At 50.2% G+C, this 13,797-nt stretch overlaps 1 protein-coding gene across 4 annotated transcripts in view; it reads right to left on the bottom strand.

The window, feature by feature from the left end:
* Window positions 1-1,449: 1,449 nt before the first annotated feature.
* Window positions 1,450-13,797, bottom strand: part of AKAP1 (A kinase (PRKA) anchor protein 1) — a 37,409-nt gene continuing 25,061 nt past the window's right edge. For all 4 annotated transcript variants that reach the window (XM_011953728.1, XM_011953727.1, XM_011953725.1 and 1 more), the window contains 9 exons: window positions 12,609-12,742; window positions 10,842-10,968; window positions 10,147-10,274; window positions 8,166-8,343; window positions 6,544-6,694; window positions 5,879-5,946; window positions 4,344-4,417; window positions 3,753-3,815; window positions 1,450-2,563 (listed from right to left, as the gene is read on the bottom strand). In XM_011953728.1, the coding sequence (XP_011809118.1) occupies window positions 2,489-2,563; window positions 3,753-3,815; window positions 4,344-4,417; window positions 5,879-5,946; window positions 6,544-6,694; window positions 8,166-8,343; window positions 10,147-10,274; window positions 10,842-10,968; window positions 12,609-12,742 (998 nt within the window). In that variant the 3' untranslated portion in view covers window positions 1,450-2,488. The remainder of the gene's footprint in view (window positions 2,564-3,752; window positions 3,816-4,343; window positions 4,418-5,878; window positions 5,947-6,543; window positions 6,695-8,165; window positions 8,344-10,146; window positions 10,275-10,841; window positions 10,969-12,608; window positions 12,743-13,797) is intronic.

Here is a 13,797-nt window from a genome sequence, read left to right on the forward strand (position 1 = left end):
GGAGCGAGGACCTCCATAAATCTGCTCCTCCTTGAGAACAATGAGATTTCTGGCAAAATGGTTAAAAGTCAAGGTTTTCAGAACTCTGGAAATTAATCAAAGACCCATAACAATCTGAGAAGCATTTATTCGAGGAGTACAAGTCCTTCACCAGCCTCCAACTTGCTCTTCCTCTGGCATTCCAAACTGAGTTTAATGGAGGCACCCTTGCAGGGTAGGACTCCAAGGCCTGGGAGTCCCGAGTAGCAGCCCATCCCGCTCATGAAAGCGCAGGGGGCTTTATCTGAGGATCCTGACTTCATCACATCTTGTCTGCCCCAGGCTCCACCCCAGAAGAATCCTTTTCTCGTGTCTACACTTCCACCTCACCCATCCTTTTCCCTGCACCAGAATCACATTTTAATGTTTGAAACCCCTCAATGGTTCCCTGGAGATAAAAGCTCAACCTGCACACCAGGCTCTGGGCGCATTTCCTAAGTTAGTCGGAAGGCTTCCATAGACCTTTTCATGCTCCAGCAATGCTGGATTATAGAGGAAAGGCTTAGACCTGGGTGTATGGTGACTTGGCCAAAGTCACACCCAATTCCTGCCAGGACTTAAAGCCAACAGTGGCTAAGAACTGCAGGGGAGTTCCCTGAAACCAAGCCCTGTAGAAGCAGAGGGCATTTCCATGATTAAATTGCCTTATGAGGTTATCTCATCTTACAGATGAGGGAAACGGAGGCTGTTAACCACACAGGTGAGAACCTGGATGGAGGGGAAGATGGGCACCTGACAATGGCCACAGCTCAGACTCATGGGGCTGCAGTCTTCTGCCAGGACAGAGAGACGGGAAGGAGAACAAGCCAGCTGGGTTGGAACTGGGAGGAACTCCCAGGAGTGGTTGTGCGGTGGGGAGAATACCTCCAATCTGAATGACCCTCAGGCTACATTAGCTCTCTAAAGACTAGAGCTCAAGCTCAACAGCCCTGCAGCCAGAGGCCTCAAACGTAGGGGGCAGGGGCGGGGCACTGGGGTAGGCCTGGGCAGCAGTGGCCAGAGCCTTCTTTAAGAGCAAGGGCTACTGAGGCAGTATCTCTTCCCATACATAATGATGTATTTCTTACATCATTGTCATCACTATAGTAGATTAAATAACTTCATGAATCTATTAAGAATGACAACCAAAGAAGGCACAACCTGTTTTAGAAGCCAGTGCTTTAAACTGGCTCGTTAATATGCAGTGAAGGAAGTCAGAGGACACTTGGCTGCCACCTGGTGGAACAAGGAGAGAGAAGAAAAGGCCAGATAGAAATTTCTGGCCAAACTGTCTTCAAAAAACCACGGGTCTCCTGTAGAGGTGGTTGTGTGGGGCCTGTGATCCAGCTCGCCACACCCACCGCCCCACTCTTCACTCTCCACCCCTCCCCAGTTCTTCACCACTGGAAAAAAATGGACTCAAAGCTATAGTTCATACAATTGAAGATTTATGTAAGTTTAAGTGACTTAAGTTACTTATTTTTAAACTGCACAATGCTGAAGCCAGTCTAAAAAAGAATCAAACACACCACTGCAAGTTAATTCAATGAGTTACTTTTTTTTTTTTTTTTAAACAGATTTGTACAGCAAAAAGTTCCCAGATCACAGTCTCTACCACACAGTCAACCGTCCAGTGCGCAGGAAGCCACGGGGGCCCTGGCCAGAGGGGCCAAGGGCGGCAGCTGCACTGCAGAGTTGACTTCTACTTACAGGTGATATGTGGCTGGAAAAATCTTGAGTTCCCTTTGTTCTCCAGTGTATCTTGTACAAAATATTACATTTGTTTAAACACATATTTACAGAGTTTGCACAAATAGAAAATAGGTACAAATTACAACCAGGCTTCGCAGGATACCAGTTCCCCTCCCCACTGACCAAGGTCAGGAGTGATGACCATTTCATATTTACAGTTGCAATTTAAAAAGTTTGTATTTAGAGACCTAGATGAAGTTTATAAAAACTGGTTAAATATCATCAATTCATTTATGTAAGCTGTACAAGTAGTGGATACCAATTAGTCAGTTCATGTCTTGCTCCCTGAAGAAAGATTTGAAGTGAAAGAAACCCTCTCAAGCAAGCAACACACATCCCTGGCCTGTCTGCCAGTTTGTTTGCATTTTGCCGGGGAAGGAGATAGAAGGAAGAAGGGAATGGAACAGGGGAAGAGGACAATCTGGTTGAGACTGTTTCTATTCTTTTCTTTTTTTTCTTTTAAACAGCTGAGAACCAGGATAAGCCAGCTGGCTTGTTAAACACTACCCTTTAGCTTTGAGAAAAGAACCAACCCATAGTTTCATCCTTTTTTCTCAGAGACGAAACGTCTTCTCAATAGGACTACAGTATGGAGGAAGAAAGGACTTTCTGGAGAGGGCAATGTTTGTTATTCTGATGTTAATCTTTGACTTGAGTGCCAAGCCCAGTTTCAACAGTGCAAAAAAAGACTCTCAGGAAACAGCATGGGGAACCGGGGTCAAAGGCTTGCGTAGTAGCTGTCTACCCACTGGGCAAGGCCTCGCTCCACCAGGGACCGGTTTATCAACACCACCTAGAAAAAGAAAGTTCCCTTAAAGCTTTGTCCATGACACCTTGGGGCCATCTCCCAAGCCAGCATGAGCTCTCCCCTCCCCAGTTGCCACTGCAGGCAAGAGATGTACAAGACTAACAGTGTAGCCTGGACGCAATGGCTCATGCCTGTAATCCCAGCACTTTGGGAGGCTGAGGCAGGTGGATCACCTGAGGTCAGGAGTTCAAGACCAGCCTGTGGTGAAATCCCGCCTCTACTAAAAATACAAAAATTAGCCAGGCGTGGTAACACATGCCTGTAATCCCAGCTGCTTGGGAGGCTGAGGCAGGAGAATCATTTGAACCCAGGAGACAGAGGTTGCAATGAACCAAGATCACGCCACTGCATTCCAGCCTGGACAAGAGCAAGACTCTGTCTCCAAAAAAAAACGAGTAACAGGGTGGGGGGGAAATGGCTTGTGCTCTAGCCAACAGGAACATTTATTTAAGTGTTCTGTTGGCTGCTGTGGCACGAGGATAGGTGTTTGTTTGTTTGTTTTCTGAGACAGAGTCTTGCTCTGTCACCTAGGCTGCAATGCAGTGGCACAATCTTGGTTCATTGCAACCTCTATCTCCCAGGTTCAAATGATTCTCCTGCCTCAGCCTCCCAAGCAGCTGGGATCACAGGTGTGCATCACCACACCCAGCAGATTTTTGTATTTTTAGTAGAGATGGGGGTCTTGCCATGTTGGCCAGGCTGGTCTCAAACTCCTGACCTCAAGTGATCTGCCCGTCTCGGCCTCCCAAAGTGCTGGGATTACAGGGGTGAGCCACTGTACCTGGCCAGGATAGGCTTTTGAATATGCTGAAGAAATCTAAGCTTTCATACCGTAAGATAGAAGACAGAAAAACCCAACCTACGGAAGGTCCCAGAAGGTCTCACACAGGGTTTCTCCACCTTGGCACTATTGACATTTGGGGTTGGATAATTCTTTGCGGTGGGGCGCTGTCCTGAATACTATGGGATGTTTGGAGGCATCCCTGGCCTCTACTCACTAGAGGACACTGACACTTCCACCCCCAACCAGGATATCCAAAGTGTCCCCTGGGAGGTGCCTGTCTACAGTTATATCCTCTGATTAACTCAAGAGGAAACAAATCCCTGGACCAGCTCTTAATCAATCCATTACTTCGGGTCAGCAACACAGAAGGAAAAGAAGGGCAGAACTTACTTCATCTCCAACCACACTCCACAGCTGAATCAGAGGAAGACCAGTTGGACTGTAACTTGTCACCTGAAGAAGTGGGGAGGGGGGAGTATGATCTGGTTAGGTTTTGTGTCCCCACTCAAATATCATCTTGAATTGTAATCTCCATAATCCCCATGTTTCGAGGGAAAGACCTGGTGGGAGGTGATTGGATCATGAGGCGGTGTGCCCATGCTGTTCTCGTGATAGTGAGTTCTCACGAGATCAGATGGTTTTATAAGTATCTGACAGTTCCTCCTTCACATACTGTCTCTTGCCTGCCCGTCATGTAAGATGTGCCTCTTCCCTTTCTGCCATGATTGTAAGTTTCCTGAGGTCTCCCCAGGCCCGCAGAACTGTGAGTCAATTAAACCTCTTTCCTTTATAGATTATTCAGCCCCGGGTATTTCTTTATGCAATGTGAGAACAGACTAATATCAAGTATTAGCTACTTCATGCACCTTTCCTTAAATTCTACTGGTCAATCCAGGGCCAAGCCACGGGAAAGAAGGCATTGAAAGGTCAGTTCCCAAGAACCCAGCCAGCCTGCCTCCCCTACCCCCACCAATCACACACCTGAGCAAGCAGTGCTGTATTCCCTGTCATCTCACTCATGGCGGCATCTGCTTCAGGTGAAAACTGGTCATCGTCTTCAGGAGGAAAAGGAAAAGCAGCATTTAGGCTGTCACTGAGGCAAGGCACCCTTGTCATATACATAAGTTTCAGGTGCATTCCAAGTAGAATGCTTCAGATGCTGTGGGACTGCAGTGGGGAGATCCACCCGGGTCAGGGAGAGAGCCTAGGCCTCCATACGACTCCCAGTGGATAAACTCAGGGCCGCTGCAGCATGTTGCCCACTGGAGCACAGACAACAGATGGACAGAAGCTCTTGCCTTCACCACCAACATCACCACCAATACCACCAGCAGCAGCAGCACCACCACCACCACCACCACCAACTCGGGCGTTGGCAATGCAGAGCATATAGTACGTGTTCTTCCACCAAATTAGTAACACGCAGTGCTATCCCCACTTTACAGGAGAGAACACTGAGGCAGAGGTGGATTCCTGAAGGTCAACCAGTTCCCAAGTGGTGAAGGTGGGAATCAAACCCAGGCAGTTGGCCACACAGCCCAATAAGGGCAGCCACTCAGAGGGGGCAAGGTGCTGCAGCAGCATTCAGCTTTGCTGGGTTACAAAAAAGTTAACATAGAACAATACACCCAAGGCAAGCAGTGGTAAGGATGGGAGAAACAGGGGTTTACCAAGGAAGATCTGGGAAAATCTTACTAAGGAGAAGGAGTTTCAGCTGGGTCTGGACAGATCGCTTAGAAGGACAGAATCCGAGAGGAAGGAGGGGCAACAGCAATAAAAGAAGCAAAACAAAGATCTTGCCCTAGTGCTCCCTCTGAGCCGACTCCAGCTAGACTGTAGTATTTCTAATGCATTTAATTGCTTAAGACAAGCAAGAAGAAGATCAGAAGGGGCAAACCTGGGGAGGGAATGGGATGGGATGAACTATTACCTACAAATACAAAATTCCTAGCCATAAACAGCTGCCATTTCATCACCCTCTACACACCAGACCTTAGGTTTATGTAATTCTCACAGCCAGCATCAAAAGACAGGTACCATTCCCATGTTCTGGGGTGAAAGTTGAGGCTAAGTAATTTGCCCAAGATTTTGCCAGTCCTCTTCCCTCTGACAACGCTTTCACAGTCTAAGACACCAGATAGGGTGGCCCCACTGTGTCCTGTGGAGCTATGGCCTGGCTGAGCAGTACAGCACACCCTCTACCACCGGGGCTAAGACTTTGGGTCTGGACTATAATCTGGAAAGTGCCTTTGTTGGAAGCCCTTCAGTGCCTGAGGTCTGAGTACAGTCTAGAGCAGTGGATCTCAAAGGATCAGCAGCACTGGTCTCACCTGGGAACTTGATAGCAATGTAAGTTCCTGGGCCTAAGCCCAGATCTATTCAATCAGAAACTCTTGAGTGGCAGCAACCTATGTTAGCATAAGTCCTCCCGGTGAGAACGGAGGCTCTGAGAGAGAAAGATCTACTCTCGACAACTGTCCCCAACAATCCCCCAAGCCAGAGGCCCCAGCTGTTACCTGACAGGGGCATCACGCTGTCCAGAAGGACTTCTGCTCCCTGAAATGGCAGGGTGACAAAGTCAGACCTGGGAAGGCAAGAAAGGAACAAGTTTAACATGGACATGAAGGCTGACTCCACTCCAAGCCAGTATTCATCTTTGTACACTGACGCCCACAACCTGGAATGCAGCAAAGCAGAGGGTTCGTACTTTGCAGCAGGCCACGGCTCACGGCACACCCAAACACAGAGAGCCGGCCCTGCTGCAAGCCTGACCTCAGAGGGACTTCCTACAGCAAATTCCTAAAAAGGAGCCCGCTTCACTTTTTTCCTTTTTTGTTGCTGTTGTAGAGATGAGGTCTTGCTATACTGCCCAGGCTGGTCCTGAACTCCTGCGCTCAAGTGACCTTCTCAAAGTGCTGGGATTTGCAGCAGGCCACCACGCCTGGCCCAGCTTCCCTTTTGAAGGATGATGCTGAGGATTTTTCCACAAGACAGGCCTTCTAGCTCAGTTTGGCTGAGCGAGTAATGGAGTTTGTTTCTATCAGACTCCGCTAAAACACAGTAAGCAGCAGGAGAGAAGAATTAACCCTCACCCAAGCCCTGGCACAACTGAGCCAGCCATGCAGAGATCACACATCCCAGACAAGCAGGGCGTAGGCCTGTCTGAGGCATCTCCGCTCACCTGATTTGCCGAAGCACGTCTACTTTCACCCTCTTATATCCGCCGTAGTCCACGTATCGAATCTCCACTTCGTTGGTCTCCTCGTAGGAGGCAACCACTTGGGCTCGCCACCACGCCCCGTCCGCACCAGGGGCGGCACAGATGACCGTTACTGCAGGGCAGGGAGCGGAGTGTGTGGAATGCCTGGCCCAGGGCAGGGAACCAAGGGCCACCTGGCCACTACCCACCTCCCTGGGTTATTTCTCAGAGACCTGCACCTCCGCAGTGCAGGGGACAGGAACAGCAACTGGCCCCAAGCAAAGCCTCCCCCAAGCCCAAGACCAGCTGAGGGAAGAACCTGGATGTGAGAAGTTCAGCCTAGCAAGTGTGCTGCCCCCAAGGCCATCCAGACTGAAAAGCATTCAGTCTAGATCCATTACTCCAAAACTTACTGGGACCCAAGAGGGACACAAACGAGTAGGAATAAACCAAGTAAACATAGCACTCAGGAATGGGGGCCAGGGCCAGCCTTATATTTAAGAGAAAGCCCCTGAAGAAATCAAGTGCAGCGGATCTTGGCATCCTCGTACCTAGGGTATGCTCCAGGCCACAACTCAGATGGAGAGCTTGACCAGAAGGGGCCTCCTGGGCCTAAACCCCCTTCTTCTAACCTTTGCCTCTGGAAGGTGCTGAGAGCACCTGGGCAGTCGCCCAGGATCAAGGGGTCACTAACCCACTGTGGGTCAGAGGCAGATGAGACCATGAGGTAAAGGTTCCCAGCAGCACCCCAACAGCTGCCCCAGGCTGGCCAGGATGAGGACGTGTGACATGAGGCTGACTGTGCTGGGTCCTGACCCTTAGAGAGAACCCCTGGCAGTTACCCCTCGGACACCAGTTCAGTCTTTACTGCTGGGTTAAGGCAACTTTAGAGAAGCTGATGAAAACTAAATCCTTATCCTTCCAAAAGGAAAAAAGTAACACACAAAAAGCTACAGATCACTTCAAAAGTTTTCTACTGCACTGAAGGACCCCGCCAGCCCCTGGTGAGGAATGGGTTATGTTCTGACATTTGATCCTCTCTGATAAGGACAACAAAGATAGTAATGACAAAGGCTGGCTCAGACCCCAGATCCTCCTCACTCGGGCAAGTCACTTGAGGCTCAGTTTTCTCATCTGCTAAACACAGATGACCCAACACACTGCACAGGCTTGTTGGACTTAGGGGTTTTTTTTATGGTAACCAGTATATGCATCAAGTGCTTTATATGTAACACATACAGTATTCAATACTAATTCCTGGAACAAGTGGGTATCACCCCCTTTAACAGATCATAAATAGGTGGCAGATACTGTGACACTGGCTTTGAGGGGAAAAAAAAGAAAAAATTAAAAAACAATTCATGGCAGAGCTGGGATCTGAATCCCTGTGTCAAAACTCTACTCCAACACCCATCACTCTGCCAGCCAGTGGAAACCCCAGCTCTGCCTCACCGGGAAACCCACCCCAGCTCCATAACAATGGCAAGAATTGAAGGGCGCTGCTTCCATGAAGGATCCCAGAACAGCCTCCTCCTGATCAGGATCCAGGGCAGAACAGGCCACCCCAGGGGTCCCCCTTCCCGAACCCTCAGGGCGCTACTTACTTTCCACCGGGGTGGGCAAGGTGGGGATTCCAGGCTGAGAGTAGCAGAGGTACATCTGCTGGTCGAGGCTGCGCAGCGCGTGGAAGGTAGGGTGTGTGTGCTGCTGCACGAACAGGTGCCCGGCGTTGACCTGGTTGACCACAATGACCTCCACGGTGATGCCATCAGGCAGCATGAGCTGTATAGAGGGGGAGGGGCAGCGGTCACCGAAACAATCTCTCTCATCTCATCTTTGAATAAGTCCCGAGGCCCAAGGGCAAGTCTCTGGGCTGGCACATCTTTGAAAAGGGCAACTCAAGACAACACGGCACCCAGAAGGCAGAGGTTGAAGGACTACTTTAACAATAGAAAATGTGCAACACCCCTGTGGCTGTTGTCCTGCAATACTATGAGCAGCCCTTAGGGACAGTCTCACCTCAGGGCCAGGCAGGGAGGGTCCCACAGATACTGGGCAACCAAGAAGCAACTGCGGAGGTAGTGCTGGGCCTTGCACAGGCCTGGCAGGGTCCACCTACCAGCGGTGCCCTCCCTCCCACTTCCATTGATGAATCTGTAAGACCCAGGGAGGGCAAACACAGGAATGAGGTGGCCACTGAGAACAGGACTCCTGAAAATAAGCAGTAGGCAGGCCCTCAGGCCCTTTAGCCAACTCCTGTGGACTGGCAGCTGACCCCAGGAGCCTATGAGCTGACAGCATCCACGTTGCCTTCCCAAGAGCAAGCAGTGGCCTCAGGTCAGGTCGGTGGTCAAGGTCTAGCAGAGTCTGCTTCCTATTTGCTCTCCCTCCTGCTGCTTACCCTCCTGAGGTCAGGAGTTCAAGACCAGCCTGGCAAATGTGGTGAAATCCCATCTCTACTAAAAATACAAAAAATAGCCGGGCATGGTGAAACACACCTACAATCCCAGCTACTCAGGAGGTTGGGGCAGGATAATCGGTTGAACCTGGTGGGCAGAGGTTGCAGTGAGCCAAGATCATGCCACTGTACACCAGACTGGGCAACAGAGTAAGACTGTCTCAAAAAGAAAAAAAGAGAGTCTAGGACCGAGCCTCCTGGGAAAAAAACTCTTGATTCAGGAGTAAAGCATAAAGTGGTATTCAGCCCACTCTCAAATATCCACAGGAAAAAGACACCCCGAACCTTTCTCTCCAGTCCAAGGGCCTTTGCAAAGGGGAAGACACAAAATTGAAATGCCTATCATCCTTTAAAAAAAAAAAAACACCCAGGAGGGCAATCTCCTTGGAGCAGCACAGTCAAGCCCATCTGTGTAAAATGTAGTCTTTGGTCCACAGAACTCTGCAATTCTACTCCCGGTGAGATGAGGCCTTACTAGGGTCAGAGGCATACTGCAGGATATGGGCGATGGCCCTGAGAGACCCTGCAGTCAGCCGCACACAGGAGCCCCGGAGATGGCAGCTCTTCCCTCTGCCAAACTCCTGGGGCCACCTCCAAAGAGTCACTGGGCTTCCGGGCCTGGTGGGAAGTATTCATTCTTCTTCGCAATTTAGGCACCTCCTGGGGAGGAGGAAGGGGAAGGAGATCCTTCACCAGGGCCACTGCTAAGGCCTGACTCAACCAGAAGAAACAACAAGCACCATCCAAACCCATGATACTAGTCCCACTCAGGTCTCAGGTGTTGAATGGCGACCCTGGACACACCCAATCTCCTGGCTGAACTACACCATCCTTCCTAAGCAAATGCCTAGAAAACTTAAAAGGTGCCCAGGCAGCAGAGCCAAGGAAAGTGGTCCTCCCACATGGGGACCAAGAGGCCTCTGGTTTCCTGCCAGGACTATCACCACCTAACCCCTGACCCCAGAACACAATCCCATAGCAGAACCGACCAGTGGAGGCCAGAGAGGGGAGGGCACAGACACTCATGTGCACTTGGCCTTCTTAGCCTGAGGTCTGGGGAGTTTCTTGTTTGGGGTAGGTTTCGGGGAAAGAGGCAAGAAGTCCGGATCACCCAGTAGCATGCTCACCCAGGATGTCATTGGCAGAGAAGGCAGCGCCAGTGAAGGCAATGGGGGAGCGTAGATATTGGTGAGGTTCAGCTCCTTGAACTTCTTCCCAATCAAGTTCAGCGCTTTGTCTACATGATGCTGAGAGCCTAAATAGAGGATGGGGGCAGGACACACAATCACTATAAGAGGAAAGTCACACACACACTCACAAAAACACAGCCACATACCCTACTCCACTGGACTTTGCATAGAGTCCAAGTGCATCTCTGAAATACCAAAACACTTAAGCTCTGCTTTAGGAAGAAAGGCATCGAAGCCTTTCAAATGATACCTCTGTCATTATGATCCATGCTTTCCATGCAACAGGAAGAGGTAGGCAGCTGGGAAAACACCAAAGGGGAATTGTACACAGGGCACCTCTGCTTTGAGAGGAGGCTTTATGGGGTGGTGGGCACTGTGAACCCAGGACCCAGGCCCCGCCCAACCAAGCACCCACACTTCTCCTGGCCAAAGATCAGAGTAGGGAGGGACCTAAGTCTCCCGCAGGCACCTGAAATGGGGGAAAGGCTGGAGGGAAGACACCCAAGGCTCCCTTCCCTGGGATGAGAAGTGGGGTTTCCTATTCCAAAAAGATAGCAATTGAAACTCAGATGCTAGACACTTTTATTTAGTATTTCAGGTAAGAGGGAATACAAGCAGCAGATGCCACTGACCTTCTATGTGGCAGATCTGGACGCTCTGGGTGTAAGGCAGGGTTGAAATGTAGATCTTGGCACCAGATGTTTGCTTCAGAAAACTCACATACCGCCCCTGCTTGCCAATTAGCCGACCGACTAAGTGCTTCCAGAAAGAGAAAAAGAGTTGAGAGGATTAACGGGAAACCAATTCCCTGGACACCCAAAGACCTACTTCTGTTTTACACAAGATCACGCTCAAACATATTAGCTGTTACCATGTCAGCATTTATTTTCCAGGACTATTCTAAGCACTTACACTTACTCATAGTACCTATGAAACACAGATAACTTTATCACCATTCTGTAGACGGGGAAACAAGCCCAGAGAGGCTAAGGAACTACCTTAAGGTCACACAGCTGCTAACCAGGAAGTTGAACCAGGCAGTCTGGCTCCAGGACCAAGCAGTTCCCATTTCATCCCAAAAATGTGGCCCAGACCCAGAAAGCCGCAAAGGGAGCAGCATCTTCTCCTCTAAAACCCATGCTGAGAAGTTTTGCCAGCACACGATTTCTCGTGCCCCTCTCCCTCAGGTCTACTCAGATCCAAAGATAAAGGGGCTCGATTTGAAAATGAAGGTCTAAGAACCCTGGGCTCCCACTGCCATGTGACAGCAGGTTGGAGCCTGCAGAGCAGGAGGCACGCAGAAGTGCCCAGTGCGCCAGAGTTCAAGGCGGACAGGAGGAGCCAAACTTAACCCTTACGTAAGACGTAAGACGGGCTCCCACACAACCCCCAGCCACCCCCTCCCAGAGGAGCTACTGGGGACATGGTCCCTCCTCAGGCACAGCCTTTCTCGTCAAGCCCTTTGTAACCACTGAAGGAAAAGCAGGCAGGATGGGTAAGGACCCTCCAGGGAGGAAACCACCAAGAGAGCTGGCGACCCACGGTCAAAACAGCCACTCTGACCCAGAGTTCAGACCAAGTCAAATCTCCACCCCAGCCCAGAGCCCAGGGCCCTGGGAGAATGCGGTCTGACACATTATTTCCGAGCCCCAGAGACAAACATCAAGATCAAGCTAATATGTTGTAAGTTCTAACAGCAAGAAGCTCGAAACCACTGAAGCACTCAGGAATGGGGGACTGATGAAGTCAACTGACATTCACACAATGAATAATGCAGTTACAATTACATTTTCAAAGAAGAACACACAAAAATTAATTTGTTAAATATTTAAAGTATTAATTAAAGTGACATAATCTCAGTTTTGTTTAAAAACCACAGGGTGCCAGATGAGAAGGAAATAAAAATCTTTCACAGTCACTCTCAAGGGTGGGATTAGAGCTGATTTTTATTTTCTGCATATATTTCTATACTTTTCAAGTTCTCTAAAATATGGATTTATGCTTTGCTCAATTATAAAATACACTTTACGTTGGAGCACTTGAGCAGAGCTCAGTGAAGGGATTCTGGCTGGCCCCTACGGCCTCAGTGCTTTTTTCCAAATAGATCTCAGCCCCAGAATATGCAAGAACCACCCCCAAGGGAGAGACACACAGGCCTGCGAGTTTGAGAAGTACAAGAATAAGATGCTCCTGGAGGCAGCCGGAGGAATTCCATGTTGCAGGAAGCTCTCTGAGCCTTGGCAAAGTGTAGTGTGCCCTTTCCCCGCAGCCTTTGGCTGACCCAGGGGTCCTTCTGGTTTACTGTTCCTCTCCCAGCTCCCTCCCCCAGGTCTAATGGCCCTGGCCCCAGGGAGCTTTGAGGGTTACCATGGAACCAGCCTGGGGGACTCCACCCCTACCTTTGGCACCTCGATCTCCCAGATGATGAGGTCGACCTTCTTAGGGTTGGAGCCTGCCTGGGCATTTTGGAAGCTCTCAGTCTTCTTGAGACTGCAACAGCTATCCACGGAATCCATGCTGTTCCTGTCAGAACCTGCAGGGGAGGAAGCAGCAGGCGCGCGCACACACACAGACCCCAGCTCAGAGCAGCCAGTAACCCAGAACTCCCCAAACTCACATTCCCGGGAGGCCCTGCCCCACACCCGCTCCTCAAGCTTGGCAGGTGACTGTCAACTTACAGTCTAGAAGGCTCAGAACAACCCCAATGAAAGGAGGACTGGGGGTGTCGATACACCTAATTTTAGCCTGCCACTTACAGTCCCACTTGCTTAATTGGCAGCCGCACCCAGCCACAGCTGCTGGAGCAGAGACACAAGTGGTGAACTGGGAAGGGACAGACTGCGCCCAGGGAAGGGAAGCCCACAGGGCAGGGGAGGAGACATGCTTGAGGTCCACATGGTCCTGAGAGCCAGACTGATGGACTGCAAACACCTTGACACCCTTCCAACTATCCTACCCTCTCAGTCCAAGGGTCGGTCTCCTGTCCCCAGGGCCCAGTCCCAGGGTCACGGGTACAGGCCTTCAGCCAAGCAGAGCTAGACAAAGTCCTCATTGGCCTGCCTGAGGGCCCCATTCTTATACCTAGCGGGTACCTGCTTGTTCCTCTGCCATATGTGGACAAAAAAAGGAGAGTCTCCTTTCCCTTTGCTTAGGCCTGATTCATGCAACTCTGAACACTCTTCTGGCTCAAATTGGTCAAAAGACGGAGCCAAAGCTCATGGCCAAGAAAACCCAATGGGAACAGGACTCTGCTCCCGACCTGGGCTGTTTCACTCTCGCTCAAGAGTGTGCCAAAGGGACCGTCACAAAAAAGAGGGTCCAGATCAGCTCAAGAGAAGTGGCCCTGGCTTAAATATGGATGACTCCATCACCAGAAATAGATCACTCCTGAGAGTCTACCAACTAGGTTACCTTCCACATGGTTTCTCCAAACCCTGGGCATAATCCTTTGCCAAGTAACCCATACACTGGATGCAGAGAACTAAGGCCCAAGAGATCCTGCTCCCAGCAAAGGAAGAATCACCTTCAAAGTGACTTCCCCCCTTAACCTAGGCGCTTGGAACAGGATTCATGTAGGGAAAAGTACCC

The sequence above is a fragment of the Colobus angolensis genome, unplaced genomic scaffold (genome assembly GCF_000951035.1).
Source record: "Colobus angolensis palliatus isolate OR3802 unplaced genomic scaffold, Cang.pa_1.0 Scaffold37, whole genome shotgun sequence".
NCBI lineage: Eukaryota > Metazoa > Chordata > Mammalia > Primates > Cercopithecidae > Colobus > Colobus angolensis.